At 38.8% G+C, this 18993-nt stretch overlaps 2 protein-coding genes across 2 annotated transcripts; one reads left to right on the top strand and one right to left on the bottom strand.

Moving 5' to 3' along the window:
- The first annotated feature begins 556 nt into the window (after window positions 1–556).
- LOC145894334 (vacuolar protein-sorting-associated protein 36-like) lies at window positions 557–5271 on the top strand. Its single transcript, XM_082982887.1, has 9 exons — window positions 557–703; window positions 1210–1349; window positions 1715–1859; window positions 1936–2004; window positions 2352–2438; window positions 2798–2908; window positions 3782–3982; window positions 4584–4733; window positions 5013–5271. The coding sequence occupies exons 1-9, from the start codon at window positions 608–610 to the stop codon at window positions 5184–5186; spliced, it is 1173 nt and encodes a 390-aa protein (XP_082839013.1). The 5' UTR covers window positions 557–607; the 3' UTR covers window positions 5187–5271.
- Window positions 5272–6254: 983 nt separating this feature from the next.
- LOC145894407 (single-minded homolog 2-like) lies at window positions 6255–18653 on the bottom strand. Its single transcript, XM_082982986.1, has 10 exons — window positions 18504–18653; window positions 17530–17714; window positions 10911–11113; window positions 10194–10292; window positions 9808–9912; window positions 9277–9482; window positions 8756–8862; window positions 8208–8355; window positions 7057–7685; window positions 6255–6877 (listed from the first exon to the last, which is right to left on the bottom strand). Exons 1-10 carry the CDS (start codon window positions 18569–18571, stop codon window positions 6543–6545), a joined length of 2085 nt encoding a protein of 694 aa, XP_082839112.1. The 5' UTR covers window positions 18572–18653; the 3' UTR covers window positions 6255–6542.
- Window positions 18654–18993: the final 340 nt, after the last annotated feature.

The raw sequence follows: 18993 nt of genomic DNA, 5'->3' as shown, positions 1-18993 counted from the left end.
TCCCCTAGCAAAAAAATGTTGCAATGGCAGATAAAAAGATTGTCTTATGATTGATAATGTATTAAAATCCCAACACAGCGATCTTTAGACAGCTCAGATCGATTTATTGAGAGAAAAATATATTTCGCCTAAAACGGCATCATCAGGAGAAACTTTCTCTCAATAAATCGATCTGAGCTGTCTAAAGATCGCTGTGTTGGGATTTTAATACATTATTATTGATACGGTGTGCGATCGACAGCCTGCCAGGGGCCTTTGGTTTTTTGATCCAGTTTTTATTTACTAATCACATTGGTCTTATGATTGATTTTCATCTTTATGGCTGCTCTTTTTGTCCAGCCACCAAAATAGCTAATATTGTTCCACAGTAAGTTTTGGATGAATTAAAGCATTTTTAACTATATGCCAGGGATAAACAAAAGTAGATGTTTGCTTCGAAACAGGTAACAGTTACAATTGTGGGGGACGAAGAAAGAATTAGTTCAGTGATTATACATAATCTTGACAAAAACCTGCGCTTATGGGATTACATTCTAAATCCCATGATCGCGCGATTTGTGCGAAACTTGGTCCACAAAGTTTTTCATGTTTTTATATTTAAATTGAAATGGACAGGTTTTCTTGGTCCACTGGTGAATCGCTTTATGGAGAAAGGCAAATTTTAAAGCAAGGTGCTGTTCGCATTTACGATGGTGACGACAAGGTAATAAAATTGAAGTACATTTATGCTACATTTTGCAAAAAAAATTGCCATCCAACCCTAAAATGAATACATGGTTGCCACTTGTCAGTGAGCTATTAACTGTAACAGTATTATCAACTTCTAATTAAAGTTTTATTAATCACACTTTGTATTCTGTTTTATTTGCTAAAGAACCAGATGAACAAAATGAAAAAAATTACTGAATTCCGTGCCAGATTGAAAAAGATCGCAATTTTAATTAGCTAACGCATATCATACGAAAAATCATTGCGATCGTCCGCTCAATTAACGATCACCAAAACAAAATCCTCCATGCAAACAACAAACTTTCCAATCTGGTGTCTGTGCGATAAAAATTAGCTGAAGCATTAACATATGAAAAGAGCTGCGATCGTCCGATCATCGAAAAAAAAATTCCTTGGCACAAGTACCAAACTTTCCAATCTGGCTGAAGTATATGATGTTTCTGTGATGTGTCAGTCATTTTCCAATGTTTTGTTTGACAGACAAGCTATGATGATGGTACTTTGATGCTGACCACTCACCAACTTGTTTGGAGAGATTCTGCCAACTTCCAGATATGCATTGCACTTTCTTTGCCCTTGATGGTTTACACTGAAAAACAATCTGGTGGAATAGGGAGAAGGTAGAGGAGGCTGGATGAGAAAAAATTGATTTTACATCTGTGCTAAAATAATAAACTTATCATATTTAAAAAATACCTAGTCCACACATTTACCAATAGAAAAAATAAATCCTTCCAACAAATTGTAAATTTTCCAATCGAGGTAGTTATTTAGACAAAACAACATTTAATTTTCTCGCAAAATTTACCAGTTAAGTTTATACTGTTTTTTGACATAACAAAAATATCAAACAACAATAATATGTTGACATTGGTTTTGTTTGTTTCTTGATACAGCATTAACACATTTTGAGTGAAACGAAATTCATGACTACGCATTTAAATATTTTGTAGTAGATGTCAACGATTATATTTCATGTTTACAGCCCAAAACTGTTAGTTCATCTTCAAGCTTCTAGACCGAATCAACCACCGGGTCCAGTGTCACGGAGTAGATTCAATTTCATCAGATTTTCATTTAAGAATGGAGGAGAGTCAGAATTCCAAACAAAACTTCAGGATGCCATGCAGGTATCTTTAACTAACTTACATAGTTTGTCACATGCCCTACAGCCCTTGTTTACCAGCTTACTTCTGTTAAATGCAGAAAAAAGAGTGGGAAACAACATCACCCCATGGTGTTATGAGCTCTGCTAGTAAACCTGCATCATCGCATGTAAGTTATGATTAATGTGCAATTATGATTATAGTATTGCATTGCCCATTTGTCTTGCTCTCAATCTAAAACCTTACCTGGATCTCCAAATGCAAGCCATAGGAAGTCTGCTTGTTTTTATGTGTTATCAGCTGTGTTGATTGTTATGTTAGTTTGTGACATTGTTCCTTTGTAAGTTGGTCTTTAATTTACTTCTTCTGTTCATCAGCTTACACATGTCTGTGTGAACAATTTTTTCAATTCATTATGACTAAAACTTTTGTAACTTCCTGTTATGTGAGGGTAGATACAGTTTATTCGGAACTACTATATAGTTATTATGATCTAATCTTGAGGAGTTTTTACAGGGTGGACCAATCCGAGCCTCGGGCATTGTGGGCATTGAGAGGAAAATAGAAGAAAACAGAAAAGCAACAGACAAAAATATATCAGTTGTATGTCATTTTACTCATCTATATTATCTAACATTTACAATACTCTACATCACTGGTGGGGAACCTTTTTTTTCTAATTGCACCCCTTTGTAGCCACCAACCAGGTCTCACACTGGTATAGATGCAATTAAGTATATTTTCATATATCCAGCCATAATAATTCAGGTGTCATGTGATGCTGCTCTACAATGTATGTATTGGTCTATGTTGCCCAGTCATTCATAACTGATGTTTTTTTGTGTTTATAATTTTGAAGTTAATGGCAGCCTAAAAGTATTTATCAACAATATGTTTATCTGACAGTTTTTCACACAAATTTAACTGGATGTGCATACAAAACATTTTATTTTACACCATAGGCATTTCAAGATTTAACCAAGCTAATGGAAAAAGCAAAGGAAATGGTGTCGTTGTCTTCAAATATCGCCAACAAGATAAAAGACAAGAAAGGAGACATCACAGATGATGAAGTACGGGGTTTAAAATTTTGGGCAAATTTTTAATTTTTGCATTTCATTTATTGCTTTGTCTGCAAAGTATATATTAGATTCTTGTCAGTTCTGAAATATCCAATGTAAGCTCTGATTTTCCGTCGCAGGAAGTTATAAGGAATAAGGAAAGTTTTTTAAATGACTGTGGTGATCAGACAAGGTGTAAGACACCAGCTAATAATACATATGTAGCTACAACATTATAGGACTTGCTTAATAGCTGTAGAGGGATCCAGCCCTTGGTTGGGCATTGTGTATTTATCTGCGACAGAAAATTACTTTAGTTGGTGTAGCATTATACATGAAAAAAGCTGTAAAGTTAGTTGTAAGTTGTGTGAGCATGTCTAACCAAAAGTAATGACAGTGACTGTTAATTGAGGTTGTTTTGCAACATGGATTGAAAATGCAGAAATCGTTCTAATGTAGACCAGAACTGTGTTGGTTTTACAGCTGGTAAGAGTGAAAATAAATGTACTTGAACCTAATTTGTGTGCGGAGAATAAAACTTATGTTGTAAGAATTTAAATTAGTTTGTTGTGCAAGTTTATTGTTCAGAACAGGATGCTCAGTTTGTCTCAGTGGCAATATTGCTGATTTTAGTGTTAGAGGAACTAGTTATAGTTAAAGGTATTTATCAAACTTGCTGTGCTAAAAGGAAAGACAAATTCAGGAGGACAAAAAAGAACAAATTATTTGTTGGTATTTTGTCTGATAAAAATCAGTAAGTGAAGTATCATTAAATGTTAATGAAGTTTGAGTCTAATATTTAAAAAAAAAATTATAAAAATTATGATAAAATTAAGCCTTGTTTGTGTTTACTTAGACTAATAACAATTTAATAAATGTTTTTAGACCGTCAAATTTAAATCCTATTTATTGAGCTTGGGTATCCCAAATCCAGTTACCAAGGAAACGCATGGTAGTGGGACACACTACCACATGCAGTTGGCACATGAAATTTCTTCATTGCTGAAAAAAACTCTGGAAGAAAATGCTGGAATTATGTTGTTATCAGATGCTTACTGTCGAATTAACAGAGCCAGAGGAATGGAGGTAACTTGTGGTAGTTCTAGTGTTGGTTTATTTTACTCCGGGCCGCTCCTACTCACCTGCTTTTTTTGAGAAAAGTTTTGCTTTATACCATTATCAATGCGATGGTACTTTATTGTAACGGTAAACTTTCATTCAGGAGCACAATTGAGCATTGTTTTTTAATCGGGTAACTGGCAGTTTTTCCTGGGGTGAATGAAAACTTTCTTCATATCCATTTCATTCTAACACTAGCCATCATCGAACTGTATTTCTATGTCTTGTCCTTATATTTCATGTGATAATTGTTGTTCATAATTATTGACGTCACCTCCAAAAAGCTTTCTCTAAATGGAGTGCAGTCACGACATTTAGGGAAATGAAATGCGGCAAATTTTAGAAACAAAAAGGTTAAGAATCACCTAAACACCACTTTAACATACATAACTTGCAAATCTTTAATAATGTTAACAGTTGGTAATAATTGGTATGAATAGAGCAACTTGTTTCATGCAGATGATGCCTTTAAAATAATAGCGAACAAATCATAACCACTGTGTTAATATCAATTTAGTTGTACTGATACAAGTGACATAAAGTGCAATTGTGGTGAATTTCTGTGCAGCTCTTATCACCAGATGATCTTTTGAATGCTTGTCACATGCTGGACAACCTGAAACTCCACATGAGGCTGCGGGAGTTTGAATCTGGTGTCCTTGTTTTACAACTTGATTCACACAGCGATGAAAAAGTTGTCGCCCAAACTTATGAACTGGTAAAGTGTACAAACTTTATAATATAACTTAGATACATAGGAATGGTAGTGCCCACCAATCTTCCTAAATTTTAAACTTTTGTAGCTGATAAATATTGCAAACTAACTAAAATGTTATATGTGGTGGGGTGTGGGTGTGCAGCTGGAATTATTCCTCAATGCAAATTTAAAAGCCCAAAATAGAAACTCCCTTATTTTAAAATTCGTGCATGATATTACTGTACAAAAAAAGTCAATATGACCAAGCTGTCGTCTCAAAATAGTATTTTCCTTCTTCAGGTTTCAGACAGCAAGAGTCTTAGTGCACAGGAACTTGCGAACATAGTAAGTGTGTCGGTTCTGCTTGCCAAGGAAAGATTGCTTCTAGCAGAGCGCGCGGGGAAACTGTGCAGAGACGATTCTGATGAAGGACTGAGATTTTATCCTAATATGTTTCTTGAGAAAGCTCGCTAACCCTACATGTGTTTGTGCAATGTCGCCATATTTTTTTCTGCTATCTGATCGGATATATCTTGTTGAGAATAAATCTGCTGTTTTCGCGGTAGCGAGTGTCGTATGTAGTTGGCTTCCATTGCACGAATTGCCGTTTCAAAACAGTACTTTTGGGACGCATATTGGTATTTTTATGAAAATTAGTATTGGTGCTGAGAAATGTCCACCGTGTAGACCTGTGTCACAATGGAAATTCATGCATCACCAAGCAAAGCAGTGATGCATTTAAGTTAAATTTACGGTTGAATGAGCGCACATGTGCGTGCTCTTGTCATGGCGAATTTTAGGGTGTTTGGGCAGTTTTAGTTGGGTTTTGGGCTATTTCAATTAGGTAGCTACTTGCTGGTGGGTGCTGCTGAAATTTATGTTGAAAATGGAGCAAAAAAATCAGGCTGATTTTATGAAAGATCCATCTCATATCTACAAATTTTAATCAAAATTAGTCTCCGAAAAAATGGTTTAGCCACCCCCCTAGGGCCATTTGCCCCCCTTGTTACTCAGTATTTTGGTTAAAAGAGCAACAAAAAATGGAACTGGATTTTGCAGAAAAATGAATTGTTCAACTACCCACTCATTTGCATTTTTTTGTAAGTTCCAACTCTTCTCTATGCAATGGCATCACAATTAGTTGCTGAAAAAGTGTCAAAGCCCTTACCCCAGGGCTGGTTATACCCCCCTGTTGGTCACATGATCTTCCAGGGGGGCCAACAAGTCCTTGCTCTTTACAGTCTCATCCAGAAGCAAACTTTTTTTTTTCAACTTTGTACAATTTTAGGTCCCTATGTAAGTCACAAGACCCATTAAGGGTTATTGGGAAACAAGTGGAACAGTCGCTAGATGCATTACAGCTGAGAGCCTTGAAAACAGGATTTCTCCAATTTCATACCCATATAGGTCCTTAAAGTCTTCTGCAAACATACTTCTGCATATTTTTTATGACACAGTTGTTAGAGTGGTATTTTTTAACGTTTGAATATATATATATTGACTTCCCACTCTGTTATCATGAAAACATGTGGGCCACAAAAATCAAGAAATAAGTTTTATTAAGAATCAAAAATAGATACTGAGCGTAGAGCGATGAGATCCGCAAGTTTTCTTTCATGAGAACTTTCAATGACGAGTTCCATACGAACATTAAACGTATTCGGGCTATTAGTGGAAATATGCAAGTTGGTATTAAGAAGAGACACAGTAAGTAATAGCGTGTTCAATCCTTATGTGTCGGTCGTGATGTTGGCATGAATGTTGCGTCTCGTCGCATCTAAAATACTGATTGTTAGAGGAGGGTTTGACCCTGATGAGGTTGGCGTGATATCACGTTGGTTGCATGTACAGCGTTCCAGTATGGTGTGTTCGATATGGGAAGGTCATATTATCCGCCATGTATTTCAACGAAAGGTTGCCCTCATACGTCACAGGCGTCGGCGCCTTTGTTACGTCATAGGTATCTTTAGCAAAGCGACATGACGTCGCGGCACCATTGACCACATTTGTTTTGCTTGGGTCGTCGTAATCATACGTCCTTGCGCCAATGGCTGGGTTTGTTCCCACGTCAATGTGGTGATGACGTTTATGGTGGCGTTCGGCTACGTCATGGAGGGCTGATTGAGGTGGGGGGTATTGCATTGCGTGAAAGTTGTTGAAAGTACCTGTGTAATAACATATGAATGTTAAACTTTTGTTTTGTACCTTTGAAGTTTTACTGCATGGCCGCATTTTATTGTTTTGCTTCCTTTTTTGACAAATACTCCAAAAAACATATGAATAAACGTTCTGTTCTGATCAATACGGGACAATAATGCGTGGAATAGAAAAAAATCAAACTTACTTAAGTGCTGTTGTCCGGGTAGTATGCCATAAAAAGAATGTCCCATATGATCTAGTGGAGTTCCGTTCTTTTCTCTTGCTGCCCGTTCTGCCGGCGCAAAACCATGATGGTGGTAATGGTAGAGCACGTGGTGGTGGTACGAGGAAAAATTTCCATCCGCCAGACGGCGCTCGTGGTGTTCGCGCTCTTTGTCGTACTCCCGCTGCCGAGAGTGGTTTTCCCACTTTGAGTGAACTCGCCACGCGTCTCCGTCGTACTGCGCATGCGCATAGGCTGATGACGTAGGCGGCCTGGGCGACGAAAAATCGTCGTCAGACAAGCGGGCTTTTTTCGCTTCGGGCGATTGGAAACAATCGCTCTTTTCCCACTTGTAACTTGCGCCGGCATCGTCAGGCGAATGTTCCGGCAAATTTGCCGAAGGTCCAGCGCTGTTTCTGCGATTCCGTAATCTGCTCTTGTAAGTCTTGCTGTTGTTGCCTTCCTGCTCGTTGGTCGGAGCGACCTTCTGTGGAGGTTTACCCTTTTTCCTCCGACTCCGTTCGCTGTAGCTGCCTTTGTTCTGGAACTGTGGCACTTTGGACGGTTCAACTTGTTCCGAAGCCATCACCATGTCTCTCGCTTCCACATTACTACAATGTAAGTTCCGCATGTCAAAGCTCAATCTTACATGCTTTTGTGTATGACAATTTGTGGCACCTAATATTTGGCCAGGTTTTTATGGAGTTTATTTAACCCCCCATACAGCAACATAACCCAATCAGAAACGTGCAACAAAGCACGTGACTTAATACTTTATGGTTTTAGCCGGTCAGCTAAGTACATAATTTTCCACAAAAACTTTGAATTTTATGCTTACAAACTTATGAACGGGTGCGAGTCGCAAACACCAATGTTACACAAATACACGTTTCACTTTACTATTTCAAAGACTTACACGTACTCTAACACGAACACTGCGCCAGTGCCAATTAAAAGGTTAACAAACGTATTACATTTTTGTATGTTCCTGCGTTTTGGAAGTTTTTCAGTCGTTTTAAAGAAAATTGCTGCACCAATAAAATCTCTAACAATCGTAAAATGGTCGGGAGCGATGAAGTTCGAAAAGCTCTGTGCCAAACAATGCTTTCCGCGCGAATATGCCTGTGACGTACCTTATTACGTAGTTCACGCTGACGATGCAATGCGGTCGGGAGGATCGGCTGTTGTGCACGATTGTCACGTGACTCTGTACCCACACCCAACCTCCGTTTCTTGTGAGGAATCGATAATACTTGGTCTTCACCTGTCCCTTGTTCAGCACTGCAAATTAACGTCAAGAATTGGCGATATTTTGATGTTCGTAGCTCATGATTTTGAAACAATGAAATTGTTTTAACTTGTTGAAATCAAAACCTGACCAGCAACACTTCTTTGGCGTGACACAAGTGAAACTTTTATGTCAATTTCAAATATTACCATAACAACGTTGTGTCAACGCTTCTGTTTCTAGAATGCATGTTTCGCTTTATTAAACATCATCACTTCTTATTCAAAAAGATGATTTCACGCACGTTTTTAAGGCAATGCCACACGTTGCGGAAGCACTGAAAATTTATCTTTTTACGAATGTAAACAAGGGTGAAAATACTTATTGTATAACATGGTCCTCAGGTCAGCGCTACAACTAAAAGTTGTTCTAAATCGACGAAGAACGACTTACGCTTGTGATGCGCTTCGCTAAGTTGCAAAATGTCGCTGGTGTGGACGTAATGATAGAGGGTTTTGTCCAGCAAATCTTGCGGTTCGTAACCCAGTAGTTCGGAGACTCTGCAAAATAAATTGTTTCACCCTTTTCATTGCCAGTTTTTGTCCAAACAAGTATTTCTCTTTGGTTTGTGTTTTATTTTTTTCCTAACTTGTATGCCATACGTATAAACAGGGTTTTGCCATCGAACTAAAAAACAACAACATGATGATTTTACGCTTCAATGTGACCCGAAATTACTGACATTTTTATTAACAAGCATTGGTGATAGTTGGAGCAAGGATATGATAAGAATAAAGGCACCAGTCAAAAATATAGGTATTTCTTAGAAAAAAAAGCAGTAATATTTTGTAAGACGCTGCTTTACAAATTGACGAAAAATCTGAAAAATAATGGCGGCAATACCGTATGGCACACTTTTATTAAAAAACTAAAAATCATTTTAGGACCCATTTTAATCAACTTTATGAACTCACTGTTGGTCGAGGAATATGAGTTTGAGGTCGAGACTGGCTCGAAACATAAACATGTTTGAACACAACTTGACGTCGGTAATTGACGTGGCGGGAAACGATTGGCCGAGAACCATAACTCCTAGGTTGTGATAGCAACCAGCACCCGAGCCGTCGTATTGATCGAAGAAGACGTACCTCACTTTGATGTAACCGGTACAGTGTATAACCTGCACAAGTCACGTGTTAAATAGCTTGGGCTTAGCGAATTCTTCCCAATAAACATGTTTATTTTTTTATATATTTTCACTGATGTTGTAAAAAAGTTAGCTCAATGAAATTGCATTGAATTTATTTAAACAACAAATGTTAACATCCAAGCAGAAATCTATTTGGTCCTGTATAAATTCCTCGTTTGTTTTAATTTTGAAGGGCCGCTCAATAGAAAACAGTTTACATTTGCACCTTTTCAATAATATCAACTCGATCCAAAGATCGTCGCAATTCGGAATTAAGTTTGGCCAAAAACCTAGGAAACAAAATTATTTTGCTCACCTTGTAACCTCCGCTGGTTAAACCCGCGTTACGTTTCGCGAGAACACATTTCATTCGAGTAAAAAAGCATCTCTCCGCTTCGTATTCCCAACAGTGCGGATAAGTCTGTGAACAACTTGATATATTATATCAGTACACATGGACATTCCCTTTTGTGAAACAACACGATCTACCCATGTGAGCAAGTACAACATGTTTATTTCTGTGCTATCACGTTTAAAACATACAAAAACTATAAGAACCTTCGAAATTTAGAAACAATTACATGAGCCGAAAAATTTGCTCCTGCTGTACTGTCACAGTAAAATTTTGAATGGATGGATGATACCGACTTTAACAGGACATATTACCATTTAACGCCACAGAGGCCTAGGACGCATGCTTACTGTGGTAGAGGGTGGGGGTGGAGCAGTGAGGACAGCCTTCATTTCATCGTGATCGCCAGGATGAATATATTCGTATATGCTGTTCCCAGTCAACTCTACCTACAGACGAAAGTGTATAAAATACTTTTCCTGGAATCATAAAATACGTTTCGCCGCGTTCGTTCGGCAACCGGTGCGTGACAAAATGTCGGTTTCAACAATTGTGTAAAGCAGTGCATCAGTTCTAAATTTGTTGACAAATAGATGTTTATGGGACATGACGCTGCAAGTTTTTTGAACGAATTGGTTGTTTTTTGCTTGGCATTATGCTACCTTTAAGGCTCTATTAACTGGTGGGTTGCGGAAGTTACAAGAGGAATGGTGAGGTTTTGCACTCGAAAAACAATATGTGGTATATTAAATATGTTTTGCCGGATGTTCATAACCAGTATTTTCCAACTTTTTCCCGGCGCGTCGTTTTAAGTTTTCAAGTGTGTCGCGTCATAACAGTGACTCTTTGTCGAAACATTACTACGGGAAAATGTGTTTCGACACCTGGTCATTATTATAACCCGATACACTTAATAACCTAAAACGACGCACAGTTTGGGAACCACGGTATCAACTAAAAAACGTCAGTCAGTCTAGTCATCCAGCATAGAGAAATGCACAAATGGTGAACATTCTGTCGCAAACCTGCGCAATGTATCTGCCCATGTTTATTCGTAGCTGTTGTACCTGAGATAGACCGAGGTGAACGGAGGCAGTTTCCGACATGTACATTATCTTGCCGTCCGCTCCCAACACAAACAGAAATCCATCCAAACTCTGCAGCAAATGTGCAGCTAGGAAATTTCTTTCGTGGGTTCGAAACCCGCCTCCTCCAACGTAATGACCCCTCGTGGTCGCCCAGTTGTTGTAGTTGTGATGGTATTGCGTTTCTGGGGAGAAATATGTCGCGCTGTATTTTTGCTGTTGAGTTTTACTTTTAAAAATGTTATTTTAAAAATTATTTTGATTTGAAAACTACTGTAATAAAAATAAACGCTTGAAGAAGGATTTCCAAAGATTTACTAACATGTACAACATAACATCAAAGCTAAATCCGCACCTGTCGAAAACGTACATTTATAAAAATACATTCGCGAAGGTCTCACGGCGGGATTCGAACCCGCGCTGTAAAACTTCATTTACCGAAAGCGTTCTTATTCACATCTGTGCTGTTAACGATATTGCTGCGAGCTATGTTTTTGGATAGAGGTATCGTTTTTATGTTTGGGTTGAAGGGTTGACATACGTGCCAAGTTTTGTGGTAATTTGTAAGCGTTGTCTGAGAAAATACAAATGCGCTTATTTTGGACTCACTTGTATAGTTTTCTCGTCTACATTTTTAATCAAATGCCGATTTTTAATAAAATTGTGTTATAGGACGAATCAGTCGGCCCCGAAAAACAAATTGTAGGTAAATTTAGTCGCATCACAATTTCTCGTGTATAAAATCTTTGAAATATCTTTCACCGCCACACAATCATCAAACGGATTTCACAATCCCCTGCAAACCCAACAACAAGTCAATTCCGCGTTCTCCGAATGTCGTCCACGTTACAACAGTGGGTCCCTGCACCTGGACCTCTCGCCCTAATGCCGGTTAATCCCCTCGTGAATAGGCTTCTCGCGCGGTAACGTCACATCAAACCGAATCACCGTCCATCGCGAGCCGCGCGCAAACGCCTCATCTCAACCGCAAACATTTGCCGCCGGACGCCGTGAGTCTTTCACGGCATTGTGACGCAACAGATACCATTGTGACGTGCGGTGATTCACAGCGACATCGCGTGTTGGCTGTACCAACAACCGGTGTCGGTTCGCACTCCCGGTCCAAGTGCTGTCACACTTCTGAGCGCGGGCCTTGGAATAACAGAAGGCGCAAATCGCCGTGGGAAGTCACTTATTCCCATCACAGGCTGACTTGCGCTTTGTGACAATTGTCGGGTTTTTGAACACATTTCAAGGGTTGACCAAACTATCGATACTGTGTTGTATTTAACCCAAGAAGACACGGGCCGGTTTTAGAAAACTATTCCACTATTCTTGAAGTAAAAATAAGTAGGTCATAATATTCACGTAAATCAGTGGTTTTCACTGTTTTTGTATCGCAAACCATTAAACTATGAAATTAAAAAGCGCCCTTCAAAAACAACAAAAAATACACAATATTTATCCGCGATTGTAAGACAGTAAACTTGACTCCAAAACGTAATCCTTTCAAATTCGCCTTCACCAACTTGCCACAAAGGGGGTCGCATGAATATTGCATTTTGATAAAAGGTGCTTGGGTCTAACAGTCTCCCAATGAAACGTGCTGGTAGTGTTTGCGCCACGGTTTTAACAACTAAACATTTTGCAGCCATAGGACTCGGTGTTTTTGGGACAACAGTAGAATAAATGCGCAAACCTTTCAATAAACACAAACCATCGCAATGTACACTTATTTTATGAACCTGGGAATGCTGAAGGTCGAATAAATTAAGTACAAATTTAAAGCAAGGTTACGTTAGAAAAACTTCCACCGGATCGATGTCGACTGGAAAATCGTCATGAAGTGAAATAATCCTGGATAGTTAGCCGACATGACCACCCCTGTCACCAACTGCACTGATGAGACCCGATAGGTCGAAACAATGTGCACTGTCAGCAGCTAACTGATCATAACTACTTATTTTCATATCTGCACCCGACGGAACTTAAGTAATTTTATTTATATTTCTCCATATTCAATTTGTGGGTTTATGGAGCAAACAAAATTCAATCTTTTTGGACCTTGTTTTGCGTTTCTAAGCAGTTGGCAACGTCACAAAGGCATATTGTGATGAAATCACAACCGGCGTGTGCTTTTTGGAGATTGACGCTTTAACGTGGGTGATTCACGACTTTCCAGGCCTTCAATACGTGGATATACCGCATTTATCGTGTCCGAAGTCAGCTGTGGAGGGATTAAAACTACGTCACAACGTCATATCGTGACGTAGTTGACTCACGGGAATCGTGTTTTTTTTTCTGGCATAAAATATTGATCTGATTTAATCAACAAATATGATTTCGACAATTAAATTGTTGCTCCATCCATGACTTATACACGTCACACCACTTTGTTCAACTTTAGATAAACTAAATGTCGAGATAATTTGTCTGAGATTTGAGAATTTGCACCAAAACCCAATCCGTTTTTTCTTGAGTAAAAACGAATCAGCGGAAGTGACGACAATCCGAAATTTCCGAAGTGGGAAATTTTATTTCCAGTTTCACAAAACGTCAAAACCGGAGATGTTCAATACACCACTGAAATTTGACATTTTCAACTTTTAAGTTTAAACAATTTTGCTTGTAATTTGTAATCATTTTCTTATCAGGCGATAAACAAAGGACTCTAAAAGTAAGTAAGGGAATTATTGCAATCGTATACGAAGCTAAGAAGTCCAAACCACAGCTGGAAACAAATAAGTATGCACCAAATTCGCACAAGACCAAAAATACAAAATGGCGCTTATGACGTAACAAAGGGCACGCCGGCGTTTCGCGTGGGTTTGAACAGGTGTACGCGGTGCATTGTGACATCACAATGACTAATAGGGCGCGCGCGATAGAAGCTTTTGGCTCCCACTGCGGGAGACTTCTCTCCGGTCTGGTTTTTGTCTTAATTCCTTGTTTACTTTTCGTTTGTACTGCCGTAGATTCCACACGAATTCTATATAGTGAAAGCATTCTAGTTGGATTGCCCTAAATCAAGTTGATCGATTAATCTTTGTGGCAATTACTATTTATTACAATAAACGATAATCATCAACAGGTGTCAGTTTGAAGAATACTGAAATCTTCTACGGAAAAATATTGATTGCTTTAAAAACCTGTTTGTCCATGTAAAGTATTCAGTGATCATCATTAACCGACAAATAATGATAAAAAAAGAATATAGTGGGTGTATTAGCAGGGAGCACCAAAAATACCAACCTGTACTGTTGAAAGAGTACATGATAATAAAAACACAAAAATCTAGGTCGTTTTTTTCTTAAGATTTGTACAAAACCGCGCAATTTGGAAGAATTTCTCCGACGACTGATTTCTGTGTACAAAGGAATTACCGTTGGTACCGACCATGTTATTTGCACACCTAAGTGCCGGCTTATTAATATTTGCACGCTCCGCCCTCTTTGGTTAAGGTAGATTTGCACCTGTTGCTCCCACAGAAGGCCTGGTACGGATATGGGCGATTTTTTGCAGTAATTCACGGTCGTTCCCTTACATTAGCCTGCCCTCTGATTAATTACTTTGCGTTATATGAGGTCGCCACACCCGTATGTGGGGCAGCAATATTTAAAGCGACAAAGTTCTGGCTAATTTATGGTCTCTTTGACAATGAAGTCTTTGTGCCATCATTTCGGTTGACTGTAATTGTTTCTTGTTGTCATTGTTACCTTGTCTGAAAAGGTGATTCCCCATACTGATTGAACCTGTACAGGTATATGGCATATCAAAATGTGCGTCGTTACACAGCCACGCAAACTACATTCATAAGACAATTGTAACGATGGCGTTTCGCGATGACGCTCATAAACAATTTATTAAACCTTGTTTACACGGACATTTGTTCCCAAAGCAACAAACTCTTTCACTAACAAACATTTGTCAAGATGCCGTAATTACATTCACCGGTAACAGACATTTTGGTAGGAATTGCTTAACTTAGCATTGTTATTCACCTGCAGCGAACTGCTATTACTCCCAAATTCAACCTCGCAAGAGAGGCAGTAGAAAAGTCTTTCCACTGACCATTAGCATTCGACCCCAGACTAGTTTTGTTTGCCACCAATATTAAATGTTTATCCGCTAACGACAGACACAGGTTTTGTAGCGCTTTTTACCCAACCTGGACCAGGTCAAAGGTGCCACCTGCGCGGCAATTCGAGAGCTAAAACCTGGCCGATTGATATTGCACCCGAGAGGGCCAGCGGGCGATAAAAGGGAAAATGGACACCGTTGTGTAAATGTCTGCTCACGCTTCGTTTCCAAGAACGGCCACCACTCAAGTTAGGGCTTTCATGTGCCGCCTTTGGTCAAGATGTGCTTTTTGACTAAAAAAGTGTTTTTATGTGCGGCGAAAAGTTGCAATTGTCGTCTATTCGTTGTGCAAAAAAATGCTTTACAATAACTTGTATTTTTGAACCACAACATGGGCTATTCTCCTCTAATTTCTAGCTTCATCTTGATTACAAAGACTTGAGCTTAAAACTAAGGCAAAAGTTCACAATAATTGACATGTCAAAGTTTCATACTATAGGCTCAATGGTAAGGCAAAACACTATTTTTGTTGGTTTTTGGGTGCAATTGGTTGGATTTTGCAGGCAAATGTACTTCAATAATTTGGCAAACATTTACGACAAACTCAGGTGCATGTAAATTTTTTTCAGGTTATCGAGTACAATTGTGGTTACCTTGCACTGCAGTGCAATACGAAACGCTTTTAATTTGGGTGACACTTCAGTAGTTGCAATGTTGGGTTACACTTACTGGATTTCCTGTCTCGTAGCACATGTTATACGGCGCCAATACTATATGGGCAAACTGACAGGCGGCCTCCTTTGTTATTTCGTAAGTCTGTGATACAATCTCAAGCTGAGGTATCCTTGCCTCAGTTCCCATGCAAGAGCAGAACTCCGCTGGAAATCGAACGAACGCCGCAAAAGATTCTTATCGGCTCATGTGTTATTTGCGCAAGGGCGAGATGTCCCCTCACAGCTCCACACTTCACGTCAAGGCCAATTTGGCTGGAAACCCCAAGAGTCTGATGCACTTGTCCAATGTCAGGAGCAGTAAAACTTTGCGGTTTCACGGCGCCAAAAAACGTGGGATTAATCATCGTTCTACAACAGGCGTCGGTTTTTTGGAATTTGTCTCCTACCGAACAATTATTCTCGGGTTGCGAAACCAGGTGGGAATTTAGCAAGAGGTCTGTCACGATTTTGGTGGATATTACTATGCTCTTTTGGGAGTTTAGAGTCTTGAAATTTAGTCGCCGCGTGCTGATGATAGATTTGTAATTGGCAACTTGATGCGCATGAGTTGTATAGTAGTTCTAGCTGTGGTTTTGCGATTGTTTTGAGAATCTGCACTTCACCCTATAACAAATTATGTTTTTATATTAGTTGCGACTGAAAGTTTCAATTTGTTGGGTCCGAAATCAACTGGTAATAGATTTTATAACGGAAATTTCATTCAAGCATTGTCAGAAATTCCTTGGAATCTCCTTAATCATTCTGTTATAAACGTCCCCTTCCCCTGACATGCCAACCCCCGGTGAGGTTGACGAATTATTTCTTAATCCCGTGGTGATTCACGGCTTTCCCCTGTAATCGATTTATATCGTGTAAATATAATATCGAACTTGTGAGAAACGATGGCAGTTTGCAAACGTGCGTGACGAGTGTCTTCGGTTTGTACTTTATTAAACAATCACTCGTCGCTGTCGCGCGCGCGTTGGTTGTTAGAATGTTTTAGCAAGGATTTTGAATTACGTCGTTTATGCTACAAACGCTGCAAAAAGTATACTTATACAGGTTTGTTTGAAGGTATTATCTATCACTGAAAGCTGCAGACGGGTGTACACACTGTAAGGTCTCATCAGTGCAGCTGGTGACCGTGCCACATGCTAGCTGGTAGACTAGCAGGCACACAGATTTCAACTTTGTGGTACCTTTCGGTCAATCGTTTCGGTCAAACCAAACTAGGTACACCTGTCTGCAGCTCTCATTGACTATTATGGCTCTTTTGCGCATATTATCTATCAGTTTGGGCAAACATCGCATACAAATATAAAGCCTGCCCAGGTTCCAGCGTCTCGAATGATTCTTGAAAAAAATACCTTTCATAACATAGGATGTCGCGAGGTATTTTCCCTCCACCAGGTGACAAAACACACAAAATACAATTTTGGAACAACATGTCGAATGGATGAAACCCTTGCCAAACATTTTAAAAACAGTTTAGAAAGGTTTACTTTCCAAAATGCCGCCATGTTTAATCTGATTCGACACCCGTCGACTTTCTAACGTTATAATAAAAAAACCTCGCTACATTGGGGTTTTCTTAACAACAAACAATGTTGGATTGCGAAGACTGTCATCACAGATTTTAACAAAAATAATCTTCACTACATGCAAACATAGTGAAATTGACAGCGAACGATGGAAAATTATCAGCCAATGTTACCACTGAGACCAATCCTAACCTCAGGGACCAAGTCACGTTGTATCAGTTTTAATTTTCATCAAAACCTCCCTCATGTAGTTTTTCTACCGCTTACCTTTGGGAAGGATGTGGCGCATCTTCAGATAACTGGCAGTGAGTCTAATCACTGAAGCTTTGTCGAGTTGAGCAGCTATGGCTGGTGGCAACGGCAGCAACTTCGCGAGCTCAGAGAATTCCGAATTTTCTTTCTCCCGTCGACTCCTTGCCGCCGTTTTTGACTTTTCCTTCATCTTGTCTTCGCTAAAAACATCAAATAATATATTAAGGTCGAAATGAGTTGAATATCGGTAAGAAGCATCTTATGTAGCTTAAGCTTTTTCGCTTAATCCACATTGCTTACTTGGTAGCGCCTGTTAGCCGCCTCTACACTCTTTTAAACAAAGTATTTAACATCTGTTTTTCTTACACTTACCTTAAGCATAAATTCAAGCCAAACTGTGAAGTATAAAGTAGGTGTGCAAAGTAAAAATTTACCGCTTCAAAAAAATATAATTTAGTTTGTTGAAAACCTCTACGTTCAAATAAAGGCGAACATTTAAACTTTTCCGCGTTTAAGTTTTCATATTTTTTTCAATCTATAGGCGAATATTTTTTTTCCATTTGAGACCTTAGACACGTGCAATGTAAATCTGCATAACCGAAATGCCCACAAATTATCTTGTCTTGTATAAATACCAATGGACTGTCCTGATTTAATGTCGTGCAGGTTTGGTCGCTGCTGGAAATCATGGCGTGAACAGCCGTTCAACAAATAGATTGTAATAACCATTGTGTTGAGGTAATTATTCGGAACGTGGTTCTGTGTTTTGTGTCACGACAAAACACACGAGGAAGATCCGTTAATTTGCTCGTTAACAGCGAAAATGTCTTTTTAGTGGCCAATCACCAATTAGCTTCGAATGCAAATATGTCAGGATATTTGTTTAGTTTTTGTTTGTTGAGAAACACAACGTCTAAAAAATTGATCAGATGGGCAGAAGAAAAAAAAATACATGAGTAGCAGATTATGTGATGGTTAGACTTAATTACCTTTGGTGTGGAAGGGAGATGCCACAGTTTTGTTCTTGCAACTTCATTTTGTACATTTTCGTGCTCATCTTTGGCCAAAGTTGCAAATGAATTCGGTCACGCCGTAAAAACTAATTCTCAACTACATTTCCTAACTTGTTGATGTTGACCTAAAATCTGTAAGTTGGCAAATGACAAAAACACGTTTTTAAAGCGCCAATATATATCCTTGTCCCACAAAAACTATGTTAAAGTTGTAGTGATGACGATATTATATTGAATTTGTTTCTCAATACCAGATCATCACAACTCCTTAACTGCAAAGTTACCTTGATATTTCATTTGTTTACAGTTTTAGAGTAGTTCTACATGTCAGTTACAGTGATGCTATAAAAATTATAATTTGGACAGATGGGCAATTACTTCACCACAATAAACACATTAAGTGCTCTGCTGGCAGTACTAATTTCAGACCACATACGGAATGAGAATATCTTTTATACATCCATTA

Source organism: Ascidia mentula, chromosome 3 (genome assembly GCF_947561715.1).
Source record: "Ascidia mentula chromosome 3, kaAscMent1.1, whole genome shotgun sequence".
Taxonomy (NCBI): Eukaryota; Metazoa; Chordata; class Ascidiacea; order Phlebobranchia; family Ascidiidae; genus Ascidia; species Ascidia mentula.
The sequence above is the reverse complement of the archived record's forward strand: the minus strand, read 5'-3'. Positions and strand labels throughout refer to the sequence as shown.